General features: G+C 40.9%; 3 protein-coding genes across 7 annotated transcripts; all 3 read left to right on the forward strand.

Annotated features, from left to right (window-relative positions):
• Positions 1-1,271: 1,271 nt before the first annotated feature.
• Positions 1,272-2,952, forward strand: LOC121854458. Its single transcript, XM_042349132.1, has 2 exons — positions 1,272-2,039; positions 2,286-2,952. The coding sequence occupies exon 1, from the start codon at positions 1,309-1,311 to the stop codon at positions 2,014-2,016; it is 708 nt and encodes a 235-aa protein (XP_042205066.1). The 5' UTR covers positions 1,272-1,308; the 3' UTR covers positions 2,017-2,039; positions 2,286-2,952.
• A 7,203-nt stretch (positions 2,953-10,155) lies between these two features.
• Positions 10,156-19,391, forward strand: LOC121854463 (ADP-ribosylation factor 1-like). 5 transcript variants are annotated; one of them, XM_042349140.1, is made up of 7 exons: positions 10,669-10,856; positions 11,534-11,642; positions 12,318-12,452; positions 15,055-15,135; positions 15,324-15,505; positions 16,069-16,299; positions 19,287-19,391. In XM_042349140.1, the coding sequence occupies exons 3-6, from the start codon at positions 12,410-12,412 to the stop codon at positions 16,273-16,275; spliced, it is 513 nt and encodes a 170-aa protein (XP_042205074.1). In that variant the 5' UTR covers positions 10,669-10,856; positions 11,534-11,642; positions 12,318-12,409; the 3' UTR covers positions 16,276-16,299; positions 19,287-19,391. The 5 variants fall into 5 exon arrangements, with proteins under 5 accessions (XP_042205072.1, XP_042205074.1, XP_042205070.1 ...); XM_042349136.1 differs by lacking the exon at positions 19,287-19,391 and having other exon boundaries at positions 16,069-17,700; XM_042349138.1 differs by lacking the exons at positions 10,669-10,856; positions 11,534-11,642; positions 19,287-19,391 and adding an exon at positions 10,156-10,281 and having other exon boundaries at positions 16,069-17,701.
• Positions 18,870-20,016, forward strand: LOC121854474. Its single transcript, XM_042349149.1, has 2 exons — positions 18,870-19,220; positions 19,822-20,016. Exons 1-2 carry the CDS (start codon positions 18,870-18,872, stop codon positions 20,014-20,016), a joined length of 546 nt encoding a protein of 181 aa, XP_042205083.1.
• Positions 20,017-20,635: the final 619 nt, after the last annotated feature.

Consider the following 20,635-nt stretch of genomic DNA (forward strand, 5'->3'; position numbering starts at 1 on the left):
AGCTCGACCCACAAGAAGCTCGACCCACAAGAAGCTCGACCCACAAGAAGCTCGACCCACAAGAAGCTCGACCCACAAGAAGCTCGACCCACAAGAAGCTCGACCCCTTCAACACTAACACTCCGTCAGTGTTTTATTTTATATTATCTATCCAAACTCTGGGTCATATTTTCTAGACATAAAAATACTGAAAAATATAAAATTTACCAACTGATTTAAACTTGTCGTTGTCAGATACCTTCAGTGTAAACCCGTCGGTAGCAGTGGCAACCCAGAAGTAATAAATGTAATGTTCATAGGTAATGGTAAAAAAAATCAATCAAAGGTTTGTTTTAAATGAGCCGAGTTGAGATAACCATGAGGTTCTGAATAAAAAAACTGCTTCATACCTCACCCCCGACTACTTTCTCTAGTTATGAACAAAACTGTTACTGCATCTTAAAGTTGGTGCACAGACATTGGAGATATAGTGTGGAAACCAAATTCCCAGTACAGTGTTTCCTTTAACCCAACTGAAATAAAAATTGTATCGTGTTACTGACCAATATTTTTAAACTGGAACCATCAGTCGCCTTTAAAACGAAATTATAATGTAGTTTCGTGAGGACTGTTGTTGGACTTTAGATTCAAGACGAGAAAATCAGTGTTATACGTTCTTAGCATTAGTAACTTTGTACACAGTAAAGACTTTTCTCTACCATTAACCAGCGTGCTACTGAAGGTGATCGTTGCATACAAGCTGTAATTATTGTACGAGAATCGATATTATAATTCAGTTTTAAGGTTCTTAATCTTCGGCCATTTCACCTTAAAACCAATAAAGACTTTCTAAAAATCTATGAAAAAAAAAGCTAAATAACTAAAAATCACATGGCATTTCGAAGCGATTCCGATGAAAGAAAAAAGGAATAGACTGAATGTAATGTATGCTCCCATTGGTGAGCTAGGGAGGGCCAGGGGGAGGAAAAGAGAAAGGGGAAAGGTTGACAGGATGAGCACGTCACCTAAACAGCCTGAGGTTCAACCAGGATGCGAGAAGAGTGTCGCTGTGAGGACCAAAACATTGGGAAATTACCCGTACCAGCGCGCTGCCCAGGGAATGCTTACACCACATCCGTTTTCAGTTTGTTAGGTATACTATAAGTGAGACGGGAATTTTTTTTTTTAGTTAATCTTCCCCTCAAAAAATCCCCTTACACGTCTGCCTGTAAATGGTATAAAAACAGTCGACAGTGGAGCCTTCGCTTCACTCATCTAGTACCGGCGTGTGACAGGACCTTCGCTCGCTAATCATAGAACTCGGTGTAAATGTTTGCCTTAGGTAGATTTGCTGACTCAGAAGGGTCAGATCTATTGAATTCTTCACACAAGAACCTCCATGATCAAAGTTACAAATATTATGACCAATATCAAAATCAAGAAGCGTTACAGCTATACCCCAGCGAGCCTCAGCCTCCCTCTGCAGCAACAGTGTCCTGGCCCCAAAACCAACACAGTCACGATATTAATGAGACAAACCAAATTGGCATTCAGTACGGTGAGTGTGTATCTCAACCCTTCACTACATGCCAAGAAGGTACGGCGGGTTCACTCCTCACCGACTTGTCTATATGTGACTACACAAGCATTTATCCAGCGCAGGCAACTGATGCAGAAAGCTGGCCTACTATAGGTCCAGACCAACCCATGTTTCCCTGGCCAAGTGACGCTGATCACTCACCAATTGGCAGGAACACAAGGACTCCCACTGATCGGAAGCTGAAGGTATATGAATGGCCTCCCCAGAGTGACCCCAAGCTGGAGAAGAAGAGGATACGGGCGATAAAGGCCTTCAATAACCGAAGGAGGGTCAGTCAACAAGAAGATAACCTCCAAAAGATCCTCAACAACTTGGACAATGAGATAAGTACACTCACGGTAGAGAAGTATAAACGGGAGCATCTGGTGACACAACTAGAGGCCCAGGTTGATATGTTACAGAGGGAGCCCACTAGTATGAACCTCTTCCTGTGCTAAAGTCTCCTCTTCAAAATTAAATGGTAACGTATTAAGCACATATCTATTGTTTTGATTGAGACACATATGTTTATTTTTCTGTGATAATTTTTTTAGCTGCAGGGAAAAAAATATAGACTTCTCTTGATAAAAATTGTTCATCATTGAATGTATTCATGATGATTCGAGCCCAATTTAGATTACTTTCATAATAATGATTTTTTTATGGCAGTCCAACATTAAATTTAAAAGAAATAAAAACTGTGAAAACTACTCCTTGTGCCTATCAGGTTTGTTCGATTGACGGGAAAGACTGAGTGATGAGGACTTCCACGGCCGCCAGGAACCACGAGTCTTGACGAAGTAGCATGACAGCGGGTTGTCTCGACGCTGTCATCATCGTCTGAAATTTGTCTGGTGATTTCGGAGATAAAACCCGTCGAAGTTGCCTATTCACTACTAACCTAACCTAACCTAACAACCCAGGAGTGTGATAATCGGTCTACAAACACGTTTAAACTCTTGGTGGTGGAACATGAAGATGGCAGATTGTCGACAAGGCCAACTGAACTACTGTAATTCAATTGAACACAACTCCGCAGAGAAATGAAAAAAACAAATACGTGCATGAAATTTCTGTTAAGTTAATAATTTTGCTGAACTATGAGATTACTACAGTGAAACCTGATTTAAATATGTAATATAATTAACATACGTACACTCTATACCTTTCCATTGTCTCATATGAACTAAAATTGTGCCAACTTTATGCTCTTGAGTTATAAAATTATGAACAAAGAGCAACTTAGAAGAGAAGTAATGACTAAATCATCAGGGAGTATTGGAACAAGGATCTAAGAACACAAAGCTACAAATTAATTGTTCCAGAATTAAAGGAGTGACGATTGATTGTTTGCTGTTTGTTAAAGGAAGAAAAATAACAAAGAATAACCAGTGTGTGTGTGTGTGTGTGTGTGTGTGTGTGTGTGTGTGTGTGTGTGTGTGTGTGTGTGTGTGTTAATATACCAAGTATTATTATGTCATTGAAAAATTGCTTAAATAAATATATATTTTTGTACAATTGGAATCTATTATTTAACTTCCTAATTAGAATAAAGAAAACAGATGCTGAATCCACAAGGGTTTCTGTTCATCTCTGCCATTTTATCTCTTTAGTTCTCTCTTCCCATTGATTTCTCCCCCTCCTCTCTTTCTCTCCTTCTCTCTCTCTCTCTCTCTTTGTGTGATGTAACTTCTGCCTATTGCTTACTAGATATGAAATTATATTAAGTTTAACATTCAACATTATAGCCATCGGAATATTTTGTCTTCAATAATCTCACTCTACCTCTGTCTTCGTTAATAAAGTATTATATATAACTTCGTCCATTGGGGTTTGGGAGAACTCAGGTTAATTATTATTATAGAGGTCAATGGAAGTTAACTTGTTCCCACTTTATTAGGACACAATATATATTATGTGTCATAGTTCTACACTTAGCTAATACCACAGGAGCCAATACATACATGTACGGTTGCCTCAGAGAGTTCCTTTATCCTCTTGTTGACGTCTGTGGCTATGTGGCAGGGTCGCGATACTAGAGTAAACTTATGAATGAACCCGTAGTAGTATTGTAACGATGGAGCTGATTGGTGGAAAAGATTCCTAGATGTAATTTCACTTGACATAAATAGGTGTTGGAATTTACACTCAGTATAAACAATACACACATAGATGTTTCTAATAAGGAAGAATACCAACATGAGTGATAAAGCTTCTACAGTTGGTGTCAGCAAGAATACCGGTATTTGTTCTCTTGTCTTCCCAGCGAACTCGGAGAATCTCCATCCTCCGTTGGTGAAAATTTTTAAGTGCCTTGAAACTGCCTCCTGGATGTGACCCATGTCTCACTGCCATATAGCAGGGTGGGCAGAACCACTGCACAATATATGTGCAACTTTGTAGATAATTTCAGCTTCCTACAGCTGATCCTATGTTGAATCTCTTCATCGATATCCGCGGTGGTGGACGGGTGGGAGCCGAGATACTGAAAGTAGGTAACATTAGAGAGGGTAGTACCGTTTAGCTGGATGGATGGTGAAGGTGTGGCTGAACCAGGGGCAGGCTGAAAGAGAATCAGAGTCTTACATACATTCACCTCAAGGCCGAAGTGTGCATACGCATCTATGTAAGTGTTCAGAATCTCCTGTAGGTCGCGTTCAGTGTGAGCGACAAGGATGAGGTCGTCTGCAGACTGAAGTTCAGTGATGGAAGTGGCCAACTCCTTTGTTACTGCCTGGAGTCGTCTTATGTTGAAAAGCCTCTTCATCCGGTACTGGATGTCCACCCCGCAGGCTAAATTGGCACTGGCACAAGTAAGGAAGGCAGTTAAGAAAATGGAAAAGAGAGTTGGTGCCAGTACACACCCTTGTTTTACTCCCGTTTGGATGGTGAAGAACTCAGACTGTGTGCCATTGTACAGGACACTGCAGTTCATGCCATCGTAGAGTTGCCTTACAATGGCAATGAATTTTGATGGGCAACCAAAACGGCAGAGGGTCCGCCAAAGGGCTTCCCTGCTGACCTAGCCGAAGGCTTTGGTTAGGTCAAGGAAGGCCATGTACAGGTCATAGTGCTGTTCTCTGCACCTTTCGTGCAGAAGCAAAATTCATGTCAGTGGTGCCACGTGATGGTCTAAAGTCACTTTGAGATTCTGGGAGGAAGTTTTAGGAGGACTCGGGCGATAATCTTGCCAGATACGGATAGCAGCAAGATCACGTAGTAGCAGCCACAGTCTGATCGGTCTCCCTTGTTCTTATAAATATTGACGACGGAGGCGTCTTTAAGAGCTTGGGGGATTTTCTCCTTTCATATATTCTACAGGAGAGAGTGGTGACGGCTGGTAAGCAGAGGTCCTCCTGCCTCACACACTTCGGCTGGGACTCCATCAGGCCCTGAGGCTTTGTTATTTTTCATCTGCTTGATGGCAGTAATTACCTCATCCAGGGATTGAGGATAGCTGAGGTGGTTTAGTTTCGGGTGCTGAGGAACCTGCTGGGTAGTCAGGACATCCACATCGGTGTTTCGGTTGAGCAGCGAATGGTAGTGCTCTTTCCAGCGCTGAAGAATGACTTATTCGTGTTTAATTAGGGATTTACCATCGGATGAGTGGAGAAGGGTTCCGACATTCCCTGCAGTAACCATAAGAGGTTGGATATTTTGTTTTTTATTTGATCTGTGATTATGTTTTCGAAAGCATTAGGATGACGCTTACTGGGTGCGGTTGCCAAGTCAGTTTTTTTCCTTTTTTTTAGGCAGGCTATGTTTAGGGTCACCTTTTCTAACCCCCTCGCCTTGTGGGGTGTGTAGAGTGGGTCCTGAGAAGGGCTGCTGAGTCGCACAGACAGAACCGGATTGCATCATCTTGTCTATACGGCCCATGTGCCGAGTTATGACTTGAGACTCCCGGCAGTCATCTCTGCCTATCCTCGTCGCTACTCGTCTGTCAACGTTGGTTTAGGGCTTCAGATGACGATGGTGAGTACAGTATGATGAGCTGGATGATGGCTGTGGTGAGTTGATTTATGTGGTGAGGCAGGAGTGCAGGCGGCAACCACACATCTTGGCTCTCCCTTTGCTGATCCAGTGGTGCAGGCAGCTGCAACAACTGGGGAGAGGGAGAGTTGCAATGGACTGTCGATAGACCAATTTGTTGGGTTTCGCCTTAGTAGCCTGTCCATCTTGCATTGCCTTCATCTGCTGATGCAGTCGTTGGGTTCCCATGGTCACCTCTTCCACCTATTCTACCATTGGGTTCTTGTTGGAGCTCTGAAAGCATGTCTGCCTGATGCGGGGCTCCACCGCAGATTTTTCGTTTGGGGTTTACTCCCGCAGCCTTATACCTATAAAGGCTAATGCGCAAGGCAGCGGGGCTGTGGTCGGTAGGCGCCAGGGCGTGTCCACATGCTGCTGCTCCGAGATTCCCTGCTGATTTAACATCGGGCCGCAAGGCACCCAGTTACCGTGTATTGCCACGAGGAGGCACAGTAGGAATCTTGATATATTATGCAAAGCTGTCTCCCTGTACACCACGAGGGCTAGTCAGTAGCAGTAATTGAAAGTAAGAGGAAGCAAGTAATGCAAGCATTTTAACACTAACATAATGCTGTCACACTAGATGCACTACACCTCCCTGTGGAGAAAATCATCCCCCCCCCCCCACAAACGCACATCAGCACAGGAGCTAACAACATTAAAAATCAAAAGAAACTCATATATATATATATATATATAATAAACTGTCTATGAGTGACACACAGATGAGACGAACTTGTTATATAACTCATCAAGAAATTATTATCGGATGGCAGGAGAGACAGAGAGAGAGAGGGAGGGAGAGGCAGACAAAACAAAATTTGTGAACAAAGACAAAAGGAGATTGTCCTAGCATGTGTTCCTAGAGTAGTAAAATACTCCCTCGTCGTGTTAAACATCTCAAATAATTAAACACCCAAAATACCTTCATTCGGTTCATTAACGAAATCTTAAGCTGAACGAAAATTCCAGCACAAAAATTCTAGTTCGTGTCATCGGTAATTATTAATTATAATTATAGTAATTTTTGTACGGTTCTTCCATGAAAATTACATAAAATTTCCTCGTGGTGCCAGTACCTCGAAGTATATGAGTGTGCCATCCATCCCCGAGGGTTTTTTTTTATAGGAAATGTTTTTATAAGTTAAACAACTAAGGAATTGGAACGTTCTAATGAGCTTCAGGATATCCCGACTAATGACCAGCACGTGATGGTATATAAGGGATAAATCTTAAGTGCTTTCGTTACACAAGTTATCACATAACTGTACCAACTGCCGCCCAGTGACTAGTGTAGTACTAACACCGCCACAACATGTTTCCATACTCTGGACAACCGACTGATCCCCAAGACCTCCCCGACCCCCAGAGTGTCTCTTGTCTCCCGCCGGCCACAAGTGATCATCTCCTTACCTCACCACCCTGTCATAGTAGTCTAGATCCTGCTGTGCAACCCTTGTTCCACTCCTCCGACAGTGGTACAGAGAATGATGCAGGACCATCGTACCTCCCGCCCTACGGTGGTACAGAGAATGGTGCAGGACCATCGTACCTCCCGCCCTACGGTGGTACAGAGAATGGTGCAGGACCATCGTACCTCCCGCCCTACGGTGGTACAGAGAATGGTGCAGGACCATCGTACCTCCCGCCCTACGGTGGTACAGAGAATGGTGCAGGACCATCGTACCTCCCGCCCTACGGTGGTACACATTCTGTTTCAAGACACGCATATGAATTCGAGGGTCATGACTACAGGACATTTGGATCGACTGACGCAGGTGTCCCATCTGGACAAGACCTCTTCGGGACCGTCATCTGGAACACAGCAGTTACACAGGCGTCAGCAACTGGTGGTTCGTCCATGGTCCCATCCTTGAGCGACGCCAGCCACTCATCAACAGGCCCTTCAGACACCTCGTCGGTTCCTGGGAAGAAGATCAAATGGCATCAGATGCCGCCACAAGCGGACCCCTGTTTGGAAGAACGGAGACAACGTGCTGTTTATGCCAAGAGGATGAGGCAGAGGAAGAGGACAACGGAAGAGTGTATGTACTCTGAACTGGCCAGACGGAATACACAAGTTTCTGATCTGAAGGAAGAAAGATGCTTTAGGGATAAACAAATAACATATTTACAGGCTTATAAGAACACCCTTGATAACACTACCCTTGTGCAGCATCAAGGTGAGTATCACAGCATTAATGACCAATTGAACAGGTAGACTATTGATAAAACTATATATTAAAAAAACAAATTCTTTAACTTAAAAATACACACAATGACGGGGTTGGTCTGATTGATGAATTCAATATAACTCAACACTGCCTAATATCCCTCATGTTGTCTGTGTTTGTGTTTGAACGAAGTAAAGTTAACTTAAGCATAAGTATACCAAATTTCAGGCTCTACCTTCTATTACATAATCCTTTTAAATTTTAGTTATATGTTAAAATGGTGGTGCAAAAAAAAAAGCACAAACATATTGATAATAATAATAATAAGTTCCAGAAATACTTCAAGATACCAGTGACGGCGACCCCTAGACATGATGACGTGATGTACTGAAGATGACGTGATGTACTGAAGATGACGTGATGTACTGAAGATGACGTGATGTACTGAAGATAACGTAATTTAGTGAAGATGAAGTGGATATCCTGAAGATGTAATTTAGTGAAGATGAAGTGGATATTCTGAAGATGTAATTTAGTGAAGATGAAGTGGATATCCTGAAGATGTAATTTAGTGAAGATGCTGTGATATATTGAAGATGATGTGAAGGGGAACCTATATTCTTACTACATTGGTTCTGTTTCATTATAACAGTTATTACATAGAACCACTGTAGTAATATTGAGATATTTATTTTTACATCGACAAAATTGTAAGTCAGGAAATATACATCAGAATACAATTAACTTTAGGTAACCATCCACATTACTGACTTTTCCAATCGACGAAAATATAACATCTTATTTTATCTTCTATATCAACCTTAATGTAACCTTCTTCCTTTGGTGGGTGTAAACATGTATGTCTATAAATTTATCAATAAATTCAAAATGATTATTACCCGATGTTTATATAATCAGCCATTTGTTTTTAAATACACAGCTCTGCATTTTGCTTTCCAGTAGGCGATACATCATGGCGTCTTGACAGATATAGGTCTCACCACAACACACCATCACAAATATACTATTGACATCGTTGCTCACGTCACCACATGTACTCTGGCGATGTCAGGGATCATTGTTGACTCATACTAGTATTTTAAAGCTGATAAATCCCTCAACTAGATAACAAGCTGAGGAAATACACTCAACACGGGGGAAAATATTGTAATACTGGGACCGCCTTCAGCACTAGGTTGTCCTCCCCAGACACGAGAGGTGTGCCTCATATAGGAAAGACTTTAAATGTCTGAGCCCCAATCAACACAATAACTCGATGAGCTTCTGGAGTGAAGTGTCCGGTATATCAACATGATGAGCTTCTGGAGTGAAGTGTCCGGTATATTAACATGATGAGTTCCTGGAGTGAAGTGTCTGGTATATTAACATGATGAGCTTCTGGAGTGAAGTGTCCGGTATATTAACATGATGAGTTCCTGGAGTGAAGTGTCCGGTATATCAACATGATGAGCTTCTGGAGTGAAGTGTCCGGTATATTAACATGATGAGTTCCTGGAGTGAAGTGTCCGGTATATTAACATGATGAGTTCCTGGAGTGAAGTGTCCGGTATATTAACATGATGAGTTCCTGGAGTGAAGTGTCTGGTATATTAACATGATGAGCTCCTGGAGTGAAGTGTCCGGTATATTAACATGATGAGTTCCTGGAGTGAAGTGTCCGGTATATTAACATGAGTTCCTGGAGTGAAGTGTCCGGTATATTAACATGATGAGTTCCTGAAGTGATAAATATGATACAAGGTGCAACAGGGCGCCATGGTTAAGTGAGAACATAATGGTAACAGCTGAGGCCCTAGACTCATGAAACTAATTACCATCACTAAGTTACCACAGGCACTAACAGCCTAGTTGACAATGGTATCACCGCATTTGATCACAGACTGAGCTTTGGGTTACAGCCAAGTTTAGAAACATTACAGTCCTATTCATAATATGTCTTCCCCGCATGAGAAGACTGTACTCCGCTTCCCTCTATTGTTGACGCCCAACCCCATTACTCACTTGTCTTTTCAACCTACTGTATATTTGAAGTTTCCCAGCGATTTTGATCACTGATGGTGGTATTTGATGACTAGTCTCACTCGTCCTCGACTCTACTGCCAAACCATTATTTATCTAATTTCCCTCTAAATCTAAATGTTCCCAATTTAAAATCATTACTACGTGTTCACTCCAGGTTTAATTGTTTAGGTACCGTATTTAATCCGACCTGTCATTTGTGTACTTTAATCATCTCGCCCCTCACTCTACGTCTCTCAAGAACGTGTAAATTCAGGTTTCTTAAAAGTATCTGTATTCAAGCTCTCTAATATCCGGGATTAACTGCACCATCATCTGAACGGAATCAATATCCGCGCGTCTGTGGTTTGTGTCGCCGGAGTGATGTGACGCCACTGTTTTACCTACCTATCGGATTTACCTCAAGTGCCCCTCCATGGATTAAATATTTAGACCATGTGCCACCCCACCTATAGGCGGCCACGACGGGGGAAGGAGGTTAGTGACCTGTATAGCTGTCACGAGTCGCAGGTACACAGGCAGTTGTGATCTGTTATCGATATTACCTCTCTCTCTCTCTCTCTCTCTCTCTCTCTCTCTCATTTACTCCAGGGACAAGCTTGATCCCTGACCTTGGGATCGGTAGTGGTATGAGAGACGATGCCAACTAAAATTATTATAGTGCTGTTATTTCCTACCAATACCATATATTTCCATAACTTATGAACAATAACGGGTGGATCTCCTGTTCGCCATATCGTATATTTATTAAGCACACTGTTGTCTATACTTCAAAAGGCATTACATATTTAATAAAAAATGTATTAAAATTCGACACGTTGAAACTCAGGCAGTGACGCGGGATTCTAGCAATGTGTTGATTGCATGCCAACTTAGGAAAAGTCTGTCTCACCGGAAGCCACCGAGTGACAGCTTGATTTGTGTCAAGGGTCTCCTGGATCTGTTAACGAGACCTAGTTAAGGGAACTGATAAACAAAATAACATACGAGGAGTGATATGAAGATCTGATAAAACAACTCTAACAATTTAACAGAAAAAAACACGTGTGCCTGTTGTCGTCTGAACTTCTTTGTTGTCGTCTGCTTTTCTTTGTTGTCGTCTGCTTTTAAAACAAATGAAAACCAAATGAAGAGATTTTGACTCTTTCTTGTGAATATATTGATGACCAACGGGATGTGCACCATGTCTTTATTTCTGTAGTTTTTTTTTTTTTAGCTTTTAACGTCACATGATATTTGTCAATATATTTTGTCCAGTGATTGGCGCGGGAGATACGAAGGACACTCCCGAATTGAAGAGATAAAACTTGTAATTTTCACTTGTTGATGGCCAGTGTGAGAGTATCAACAATATGTTACAGGACAATCTATAACCAAGTAATTCGCTTTGTGTGACCAGGAAAAAAAAAAAAAAAACGATTAGGCATGACAATCTGCCTATATACATGAAGAACTGTATACCTGCACTGCCTATATACATGTTGAACTGTATACCTGCATTGTTTATATATATATTTACGTCAATATAAACTTGTATATATGGAAATTTTACTGAATTTCTATCGATTTATCTACCTATTTAAATGGGGTTAACAAATATTTTAAAGTTTACCCATAATTTTACATTTTCTTTGATTATTCGTTTTGTCATTGTTTATAATATTAAGGGGAAACTAAACCCCATGTCCTTCCCATCTGGCTAATCCATTACTATTGTTTCTTTTGTTAGTTTTAAGATATTGACACAGATAAATGAGCCTATATGATATACCTGTGTCAGATCAAGACCCTAAACCGAAGACCATTATTTCGGCAGGAAGTCAACTGAGATAAATATGGTAAACAAATCCAACCTCCCGGCAGCTAAAGGAAGGATTTATTGCTAGGATTTATTGTTGTATTAGTTTATATCATTATTTAGGTGGGGGTAATATAGTAAACATCTTCGACTAGACGTCATCGTAAGAATGGTATTGATATTTGGCCAATAATACTTTACACATACCATAACTTTACTTACAAGACAGAGAACTGCTTATTAATCAGAACCTGACCTGACCTAGCCTCACTTAACCTAACCTAACCTAACCTAACCTAACTTGGGCAAATATAGAAATTACAAGTGGCCTGTCAACGCTTTGGATGGTGGCCACTACGGACGGCTTTAGGATTTTACCTCTCACCCCCGGAGCTTCACGGGCTCACCCTCCCATTCACAAAGTACAGTCCCCCCTTCATTAGTGCGTTTACAGGGGCTCGTCAGGATTTGTGTAGCGTGGCAGCCCTGTGTCTGTTTACATTCGACAGAAGGAAACTCTCAATAATAAACATACTATGGAACCAAATTAAAACAATATTAAAAAAAAAAAATTCGAAGTAAATGATTTGCGGAATTTTTATGTAACGAGTCGCTGTAAACGCACTAGTGACTGTAACAACAATCACTTCATATAATCAGTAACATTATCTTGCCCTAACTATACATGTCTTAAATAGGGTATTCTTCTTTACAGTGTGATGCAGTGACGCGAACAAGAAACTTAAGTCACTGAGCATTAAGGGAGAGAGCTGACTGACTGACTAACATAGACGGAAACACGTCAACATGGGACTGAAGCAGAGCAAGAAACGCTGCAGGATTCTAACACGTAAGTTGCATAATCTGTCTGTTCATTATTGAAGGTAAGAGCATCATGAAGTGAACCTCTGATTGTGGTGACTTAACCCCTTGATTACGATGATAACCCCTTGTGTATGATGATAACCCCTTGTGTACGATGATAACCCCTTGTGTACGATGATAACCCCTTGTGTACGATGATAACCCCTTGTGTACGATGATAACCCCTTGTGTACGATGATAACCCCTTGTGTATGATGATAACCCCTTGTGTACGATGATAACCCCTTGTGTACGATGATAACCCCTTGTGTACGATGATAACCCCTTGTGTACGATGATAACCCCTTGTGTACGATGATAACCCCTTGTGTATGATGATAACCCCTTGTGTACGATGATAACCCCTTGTGTACGATGATAACCCCTTGTGTACGATGATAACCCCTTGTGTACGATGATAACCCCTTGTGTACGATGATAACCCCTTCAGTATAAAATGAATTAGCACCTTGTGTGTGATGACTTTGCCTCTCGATTCTGATAAGTTAACCTCTTGAGTACAATAGGACCTCAGTTTTATCTAGTGAACAGACAAGAAGTATAGCATAGTACTGAGGAATAAGCGACCCAATTCTGAGGGAGGTGACCAAAGCCATTAAGGTACTCGGGACACTATTACCCCATGGTTGATGCGTAAGATGAGCCGGACTGACCTCCATATGAGTCATGTTTCTACATTTTCTTCACGTTAATTTAAGAAAACATTGTGGGTAAACTTGGCCTTGATTTTTTTTTCAAATAAATACTGCCCCAACGAGCAGAGTAAGTCAGTCAGAAGAACAGAGTCTTGGGCACAGAGTTGGAGGCCTCGCTCTCTCTCTCTCTCTCTGAGTGTCGCAGTCGTGAGTTGATTCGTTTGTGTAGAAAGGTTCCTAGATCCTCAAGGGAAGTAGTGGCAGTAGGCCCTGTTTGATAATCCATGCTTTGTGGTAACTTGTCTGCCATAACCATAGGTGTAATCTGTGCTCTAGAAATAACATAGTAATGATCTTGTGAATATCCATCCATAATGAGTAATTTCCATGTTTTATCAGTTAACTAATAAAGAACGTGTAGTACTTGCCCTTAGTTACCCCAACACCATGATCATTGATACACAGAACCACGCTACCAGCTTCATGACTTTACAGCCCCTCCCACGTCTTACCTCATTATACTGATATTGATGGTTAAAGACCTTGAGTAGGATGTCAATACGATGAATTAATCCTTGAATACGATGACTATGCACATTAATTACGATGACATACCCTTGAGCACGATGACTTAGTACTTTTAGCACGATGGCTAAACCTCTTGATTGTGATGACTAAACTCCTCGAGTAATGCTGACAACTCCGTGTCTACAATGACTTAACTCCATGAGTAAAAATGATAATCTCTTAAATACAATGATTCAGCAACGAAACAGAATCTTGTCAGTTTTAACAACTGTAATATTAGTATTTTAATCTTCAACATCTCCGTCATCCTTACGGATACAAAGCAGAATACAACTTTTAAGCCATTTCGTTTAGTGTTGGGTCGATTATCTTAAAGAAAAAATGGAATAAATAAATTTCTTTGTTCGTGTTAAAACTGGAATAAATTATTTCTTTATTGCATTTTACAGAATGCTTTTATCTCCTATAGAAATGTAGTTATTAACAATTTTAAGCTGTACACGAACTTTATAGACTGTGTATAAATGAAGCTCATGTGGTTTTCTCCCAACCAGTCACCCAGTGTCGAATTACTGTTTACCTATACGCATGTAATCGTGTTATGTGATGCTTTAGTCTATTATAACCGGAGTGATCTTAGTTATCTTGTATTGGTTAACCTTATCTGCCATTATTAAGTGGTCGGGATTTTCTTAAAAACATCTGAGTGGTTTTTGTTTTTAGAACACTATGATACATAATAAATTATATCTATATAGACAAAGGTGTGAGTGTGAGCACCAGAGACCGGTAAAAACAAGCCCTCTTAATGACATTCTGCCAGTCTCTAGTGTGAACAGAGGCTAGTGCTAATGACCTTCTTGACCCTGCCTGAGGTGGGTTGTCTCTGAAGAATTACTTACATTATTAATCTGATGAGTGTTGGAATACAATACTATGGTGTCACTCATTCAATATTCCACTCTAGCGCGCTAAGTAGGGGGTGATGGCTCATTAAGATTTACGTAACGACAGACGAGTTTGTCAAATATTTCAAACTTTTTAAATTCCTATAAGTTAATGGAAATTAAATCGTACATATTAAAACAATTTGTGTAATTTAAGACGTTCAGTAAGTTTAGGTTAGGTTAGGGTGAAGTCACTCATCTACAGTATATGCGTTATGATTATTAACATTGTTGCCTGTGGTTAGTCAGAAATTAAAAATAAATACCTACAAGTTATCGTTAACCAGTAAATATCCCCACTATAGTGTAACATATAGGCCTACATACTGTATAAATATATAACGATATTTAATATAACTTTTATAAGCAAATAAGTCATAAAAAACAGTGGTTTTACCCGCACAACATTCTTCAGAGTTTCCCATTAACATTACTTGGTTTTCTCTCTCATGTTCAGTTGGGCTGCACGGCTCCGGGATCACCACAGTGCTTCATAACCTGCAGCTGGGCGAGGTCCTCACACTGACGCCAACTGTTGGTAAACAAATAATACAATTATTTTAAAATATGTTATTAATTTTTCTTTTTGATTGTCAAGTAAGTGATTGATAACATGGAATATACTGATGAACATAAATTCTAAAAAATAAATACAAATGATTTTGCAACAGTTGTAAACAGATCATGTTATCAGCGTTGGTTTACCCTGGTAGTATTTCTCATCAGGTTTCGATGTGGAGGTCGTGGAATACGACAAATTCTCTTTCTTGTCCTGGTACATTGGCACTCCGAGTAAAATGATGCCACTGTGGCGGCACTACTACCCTGAAGCTGTCGGCATCATCTTCGTCATCGACAGCAACGACCCGAAGGGGCTGGTCGAGTCTCGGTCAAGGCTAAAGGAGTTGGTAAGTCCCCTGTGCTGTTAACTGGAACTATGGTCACGACAACCACGTTAGTTTTTGTGTACACCTCTTCTCCTTCCATTCCATTCCGTCTCCAGGTGACGCGCGACGCGTGTGCTCCACGGGGATACTTATTGATTACTGCTTTTTTGTGTGTGTTAGTTTTCCTGCTCGCTCACTTGCTTGTTCGAGCAAAATTTAGGAACAATAGTGACCAAGTGCCTCACCAAAAAGGTTTTTTTTTATATTTTGCAACTCATATTTCATACAATGGCCTGGCACAGTGACACCATTATTTGTTTATTATACAACTCAGTGCCGAAGGTTGTCTCGAAGCTGAATGAAATCCGTAAGCGTTGATAGCACTGAAGAGAGTAAGGAGTAATGTATAATCTAAGCGTATAATACTGTGAGTAGGATTTTATCTGTGATGGTTACTCCCTCCCTCAAGGAGAAAGCTTTAAAGAACACGACGGGGATTAACCCTATCATTTTCACTGTTTGTATACTCTTACCTTATGGGTACCTATGATGCTCAGCGTTCTTTGTTTACCTTTTCTCTCCAGTTGAAATGTGACGAGCTTGCTGGACATCCACTCCTGGTGTTGGCTAATAAACAGGACCTGCCTCAAGCGGCCTCCGTCGAGAAGGTCACTGACATCTTGCAGCTCCGTCACTTGGACCGACTCTGGTTCGTGCAGCCAACTTGTGCCATCAAACCTTTTGGCATTCAAGAAGGACTTGACTGGCTGCTTAACCACGTACCCAAGTGATGACAGTCACAGTAAATATCCAAGGTGACTGTGTGATATTAAGTAACACTCATGTAACTTTATTACCTTGAGCAAAGTTTTGAATTGATGAAGTTCGAAATGTCTTTGTTATTGGTCTATGGAGCTAGATACCGCCTGCCTTTATTGACCTCGGACACTGATTAGAAATTAATGATAAAATAAATAATCGGGATAGGATGGTTTTTCACAGCTTCAGGTATCTTTTGGATACACCTGTTCATACCCAGATTAGTTCACCAGCATCATTATGATACTGTTGCTTGCTAAAGTGAGACGATGGCTAAGTAGATATAGCAATCGTCTTGTGACCCAAAGATCTCGAGTTCGAGTTTTGCAGCCGGCCACTGGATGCGGCGCCCCCAGTCAACCCAGCTGCAAAATGGATGCCTTATTTGTCTGTTGGGGAAGAGAAAGACCTCAGAGTGCAGTGTTGGCCCAGAGTGTTATCCACACCCCCCACTAGCGAAGCTTGGGTGCATGGGGCCAACCCTCACTTCTCACCACGCGTTTAAAGCTTGTATTTTATCTCTAGTTCTCATATTGTATTGAACCAAGTTTTTTATTCAGACAACAAACTTCAGATGGTGCAACTTTTAACATGATATAGAACCTGATATATTAATAAGCTTCCTCCACCAATCACAACTGTTCTTCTGCCTTAATAGAAAATATTGAAATAAAATGAAATAATTTGGAATCTTTGTTTCTCTATCATAACTTAAATAAGAGAAGACAAACAACTTTGCTGAGGACATAAACAGGTTAATTTATCACCATCGATAATGTTGTTTCTTAATCGTTTAATACATCTCACTATTCTTACTTGTGTCTCATGTTTGACCTGAATAATACTGAGAATATCTATTTTAAGATAACAACTAAGAGTAAATATTTATAGCTCAAATTAGTAATAGTATCCAATATTTAAACTAAAAATACATATCCAGGATTCAAACCGGGATTATCCATATCCAAAATTTAAGAGTTAATCACCTTTCACTTTACCACATACCGTAAGTCTGTTTAAAAGGAAAATTATAAGTCTGCGTCTCTCGTGCACACACCAGACGTGGAGTAGAGGTATTAACTTTCTCACCGGAAGGACCAAAACAAAACAAGGACGTACATATGGATGGTTTAAGGGAACATTTGGTGTTTTTGTTACATAGGCACAGAGGCGCAGGGTAAGGAGCGGTGACCTGAGGAACATGTATCACCTGTTGTTCATCTTAGAAAGTTTCTGAATCTCTGGGTTCACGAAGAGGCTGGTGAGGCGACAGGACTTTTGTTAGCGAGTGTACATACGTAGTGTGGTATTTAATTGTATTTTATTTGCCATTAGATCTAAGACGTGTGTGTGTGTGTGTGTGTGTGTGTTGTTACGACCGTGTCGTATTTTTCTATTTTTTTTTATATAACATGCTTCCATGTTCCATATTATTCCTGTAATGATGTGTTGTATTTACTATTATATATTCTAGTCACCTTACCCTGTGCTGTTAAGGTTTTAACTGTTATTATTTGTTCAAACCCATTCTGTATTGTAACCAGCATTCTTTGTACTCTAACGACCATCTGCATCGTTAAACGACCCACCGGCGGGTCGCGTGGCGGGAGCCGACCTTATATATAGGACCCACCAACTGACTTGAGTTAGTTCAGTCCTCTTGTCATACAGTCCACATCCTTTGAGTGTCACTCGTCACCTGTTACTTATACTTAATTTATTTGTGTTGTTCCTGTCGCCACCAATGTGGTATATCTATGTGAGTACCTATTTGTCTCTGTTTGTGTCCATCAGTATTTGCTTAGTTACGTTTAAGTAATTCAGTGTTGTTTCACGTTAGTTAATTTCAGTGTTTGGTTTTATATGTTTATGCAGTGTTAACGTAATCCTATGCTTTATTTGTATTCTTTTGATGTTTCGATGTTTAGTATCATTTATGTCTTAAAAGTTTCGATGGTGAATTAATTTGTTGTGACAGCCTACGAGGCTCTTTATTGTGTTAATATTTAATTAATTAAATTCTTAAAGGTTTACTTTATTTATTTTTATTCCCTTTTAATTTACTTCACTTTTTTGTTTGGTAAAGCCTAGAACCTGGATATTTAAGTAAATTAAGAGACGTTGTAACAGTGTGTGTGTGTGTGTGTGTCCTTTATATTCAGCGAAACCCAAATTTTAAAGTAAAAATATAACCATTTAATAACAGATCGACCCACCACACTAAGAGTTTAATTCTATTTCTACATTTCATGGACCATTAATTGTGCTATTGAAGCATTCGTATTTGAGGGAAATAGAGATCGTGGATGTACTGGTGTTATATCTGGCACCTTGATAACATTATAACTGATAACTAAACAACTGTGTCTGATAAGAACTTGAGTATGTTGATGTTTGGATGATGTCAAGTGATGTTTTGTTAGGCCGCGGCACTGCACACCTCACAGTCAGCGTGGACTAGAGAGCGTGGTCAAACAACGTGGACTGTTAGCCCCTATATAATGTAATGCAGGGATAGTCTCAGCCCTCACCATTTACGTCCCAGACTCCACGGCCTCACCTTCTCATGGGACAGTCTCGGCCCTCACCATTTACATCCCAGACTCCACGGCCTCACCTTCTCATGGGACAGTCTCAGCCCTCACCATTTACGTCCCAGACTCCACGGCCTCACCTTCTCATGGGACAGTCTCGGCCCTCACCATTTACATCCCAGACTCCACGGCCTCACCTTCTCATGGGACAGTCTCAGCCCTCACCATTTACGTCCCAGACTCCACGGCCTCACCTTCTCATGGGACAGTCTCAGCCCTCACCATTTACATCCCAGACTCCACGGCCTCACCTTCTCATGGGACAGTCTCAGCCCTCACCATTTACGTCCCAGACTCCACGGCCTCACCTTCTCATTCATAAAGTAAACAGAATTACCTCATATGATCACCAAACTTATGCTAATCAAGGTACATATCTCTCTTGACAGTGTGACACAGTGACGTGACCAAGACACTTTGTTGGTACAAAAAGTGAAGAAGAAAAGTGACTTACACAAGAAGAGGAACACATGGGACTTATCTTGAGTCATATCAGTTCACTGCTACAGAATAAGAAGCCCTACAAGTTCCACTTGCGTAAGTTAGACAAGGTTTATTTTGTGTGAACCAGACCGAAACTGTCTGAGTTTAGCGAATGCGTAGTAGTGACAAAACATGAACCCAAAGCCAGATAATCGACTCTGTATTGCTGAGTCAGCCAGCCTAAGTGAGCCGTGTAGATACATGGGTGTAAATTGACAGTCTACTATGACCCAAGTTAAACATCAGTCGATTCCTCTGATTTATGAAAACTTGTAGAATTTCCAGGCGAATTGTAAGTGACCTGAACTGAGAATAACAGGAACTTTGATTATAAGTACTGCCATAACATTGTATAAGCGTTACATTTGCTGTTGGATATAACGTGTAAAGTCTCGTTTGTGATTATTTAGGATCCTTTAATATCTCACTGATCTTCCACAGCTGCAGGGAGAGGGGGCCGCGGAGTGTCCACTGCTCGTATTGGCCAACAAGCAGGACATTCCACAAGCCATCTCTTTTGCCGAGGTCATTGACGCTCTCAACCTCAACCAAAAGCAGCAGCCCTGGTCCTTACACGACACCTCCTCCGGTATCTACGAGGCGCTTGACTGGCTGGCTGATCATTTCTCCGAGTAACACAGGTACATCGGTTAACTTTCCTGTTGTATGAGTCCTCGTCTACCGATAATCTTCACGAGAGACACAACAGGTTCAGTCAGTTCTCCATCTGGTAACATTTGTTGACTTATGCTCCAGTGCCATAACCGTATTAGTCTGTTGTCCAGGTCATGATTGATGTAAGAACATAAGAATGGAGGAAACTGCAGCGGGCCTAGTAGCCCATACTGGGCAGTCCCGTTTACACCTAACCACTATCGCTCATATATCCGTCATCAAACCTATATTTGAAACTATCCAGCGTGTTCGATTTAATGATGATATTTGGTAACTTGTTCCACTCATCCACTACCCTATTTCCAAACCAATGTTTACCTATCTTGCGCCTAAATCTAAATGTGTCTAATTTAAAACCATTGCTGCAAGTTCGTTCCTGGTTGGATAGTTTGAGTACCTTTGTTATATCACCTTTGTTTAGTCCTGACTTCCATTTATACACCTCGATCATATCGCCCCTCACTCTACGGCTCTCAAGGGAGTGCAGATTAAGATGCTTTAACCTGTCTCTGTACTCAAGGTTCCTAATGCCCGGAATTAGTCTTGACATCCTCCTATGTATGCTTTCTATGGATTGATA

The sequence above is a fragment of the Homarus americanus genome, unplaced genomic scaffold (genome assembly GCF_018991925.1).
Source record: "Homarus americanus isolate GMGI-L3 unplaced genomic scaffold, GMGI_Hamer_2.0 scaffold53225, whole genome shotgun sequence".
NCBI classification, from domain to species: domain Eukaryota; kingdom Metazoa; phylum Arthropoda; class Malacostraca; order Decapoda; family Nephropidae; genus Homarus; species Homarus americanus.

Excerpts from the sequence above, each read along its gene's own strand:
- LOC121854458 (XM_042349132.1), top strand. The coding sequence starts at position 1,309 with ATGTTTGCCTTAGGTAGATTTGCTGACTCAGAAGGGTCAGATCTATTG.
- LOC121854463 (XM_042349138.1), top strand. The coding sequence starts at position 12,410 with ATGGGACTGAAGCAGAGCAAGAAACGCTGCAGGATTCTAACAC. Across the intron at positions 15,136-15,323 it reads CACACTGACGCCAACTGTTG|GTTTCGATGTGGAGGTCGTG; the intron begins GTAAACAAATAA and ends ATTTCTCATCAG. Across the intron at positions 15,506-16,068 it reads GGTCAAGGCTAAAGGAGTTG|TTGAAATGTGACGAGCTTGC; the intron begins GTAAGTCCCCTG and ends TTTTCTCTCCAG.
- LOC121854474 (XM_042349149.1), top strand. The coding sequence starts at position 18,870 with ATGGGACAGTCTCGGCCCTCACCATTTACATCCCAGACTCCACGGCCT. Across the intron at positions 19,221-19,821 it reads CTCACCTTCTCATTCATAAA|CTGCAGGGAGAGGGGGCCGC; the intron begins GTAAACAGAATT and ends GATCTTCCACAG.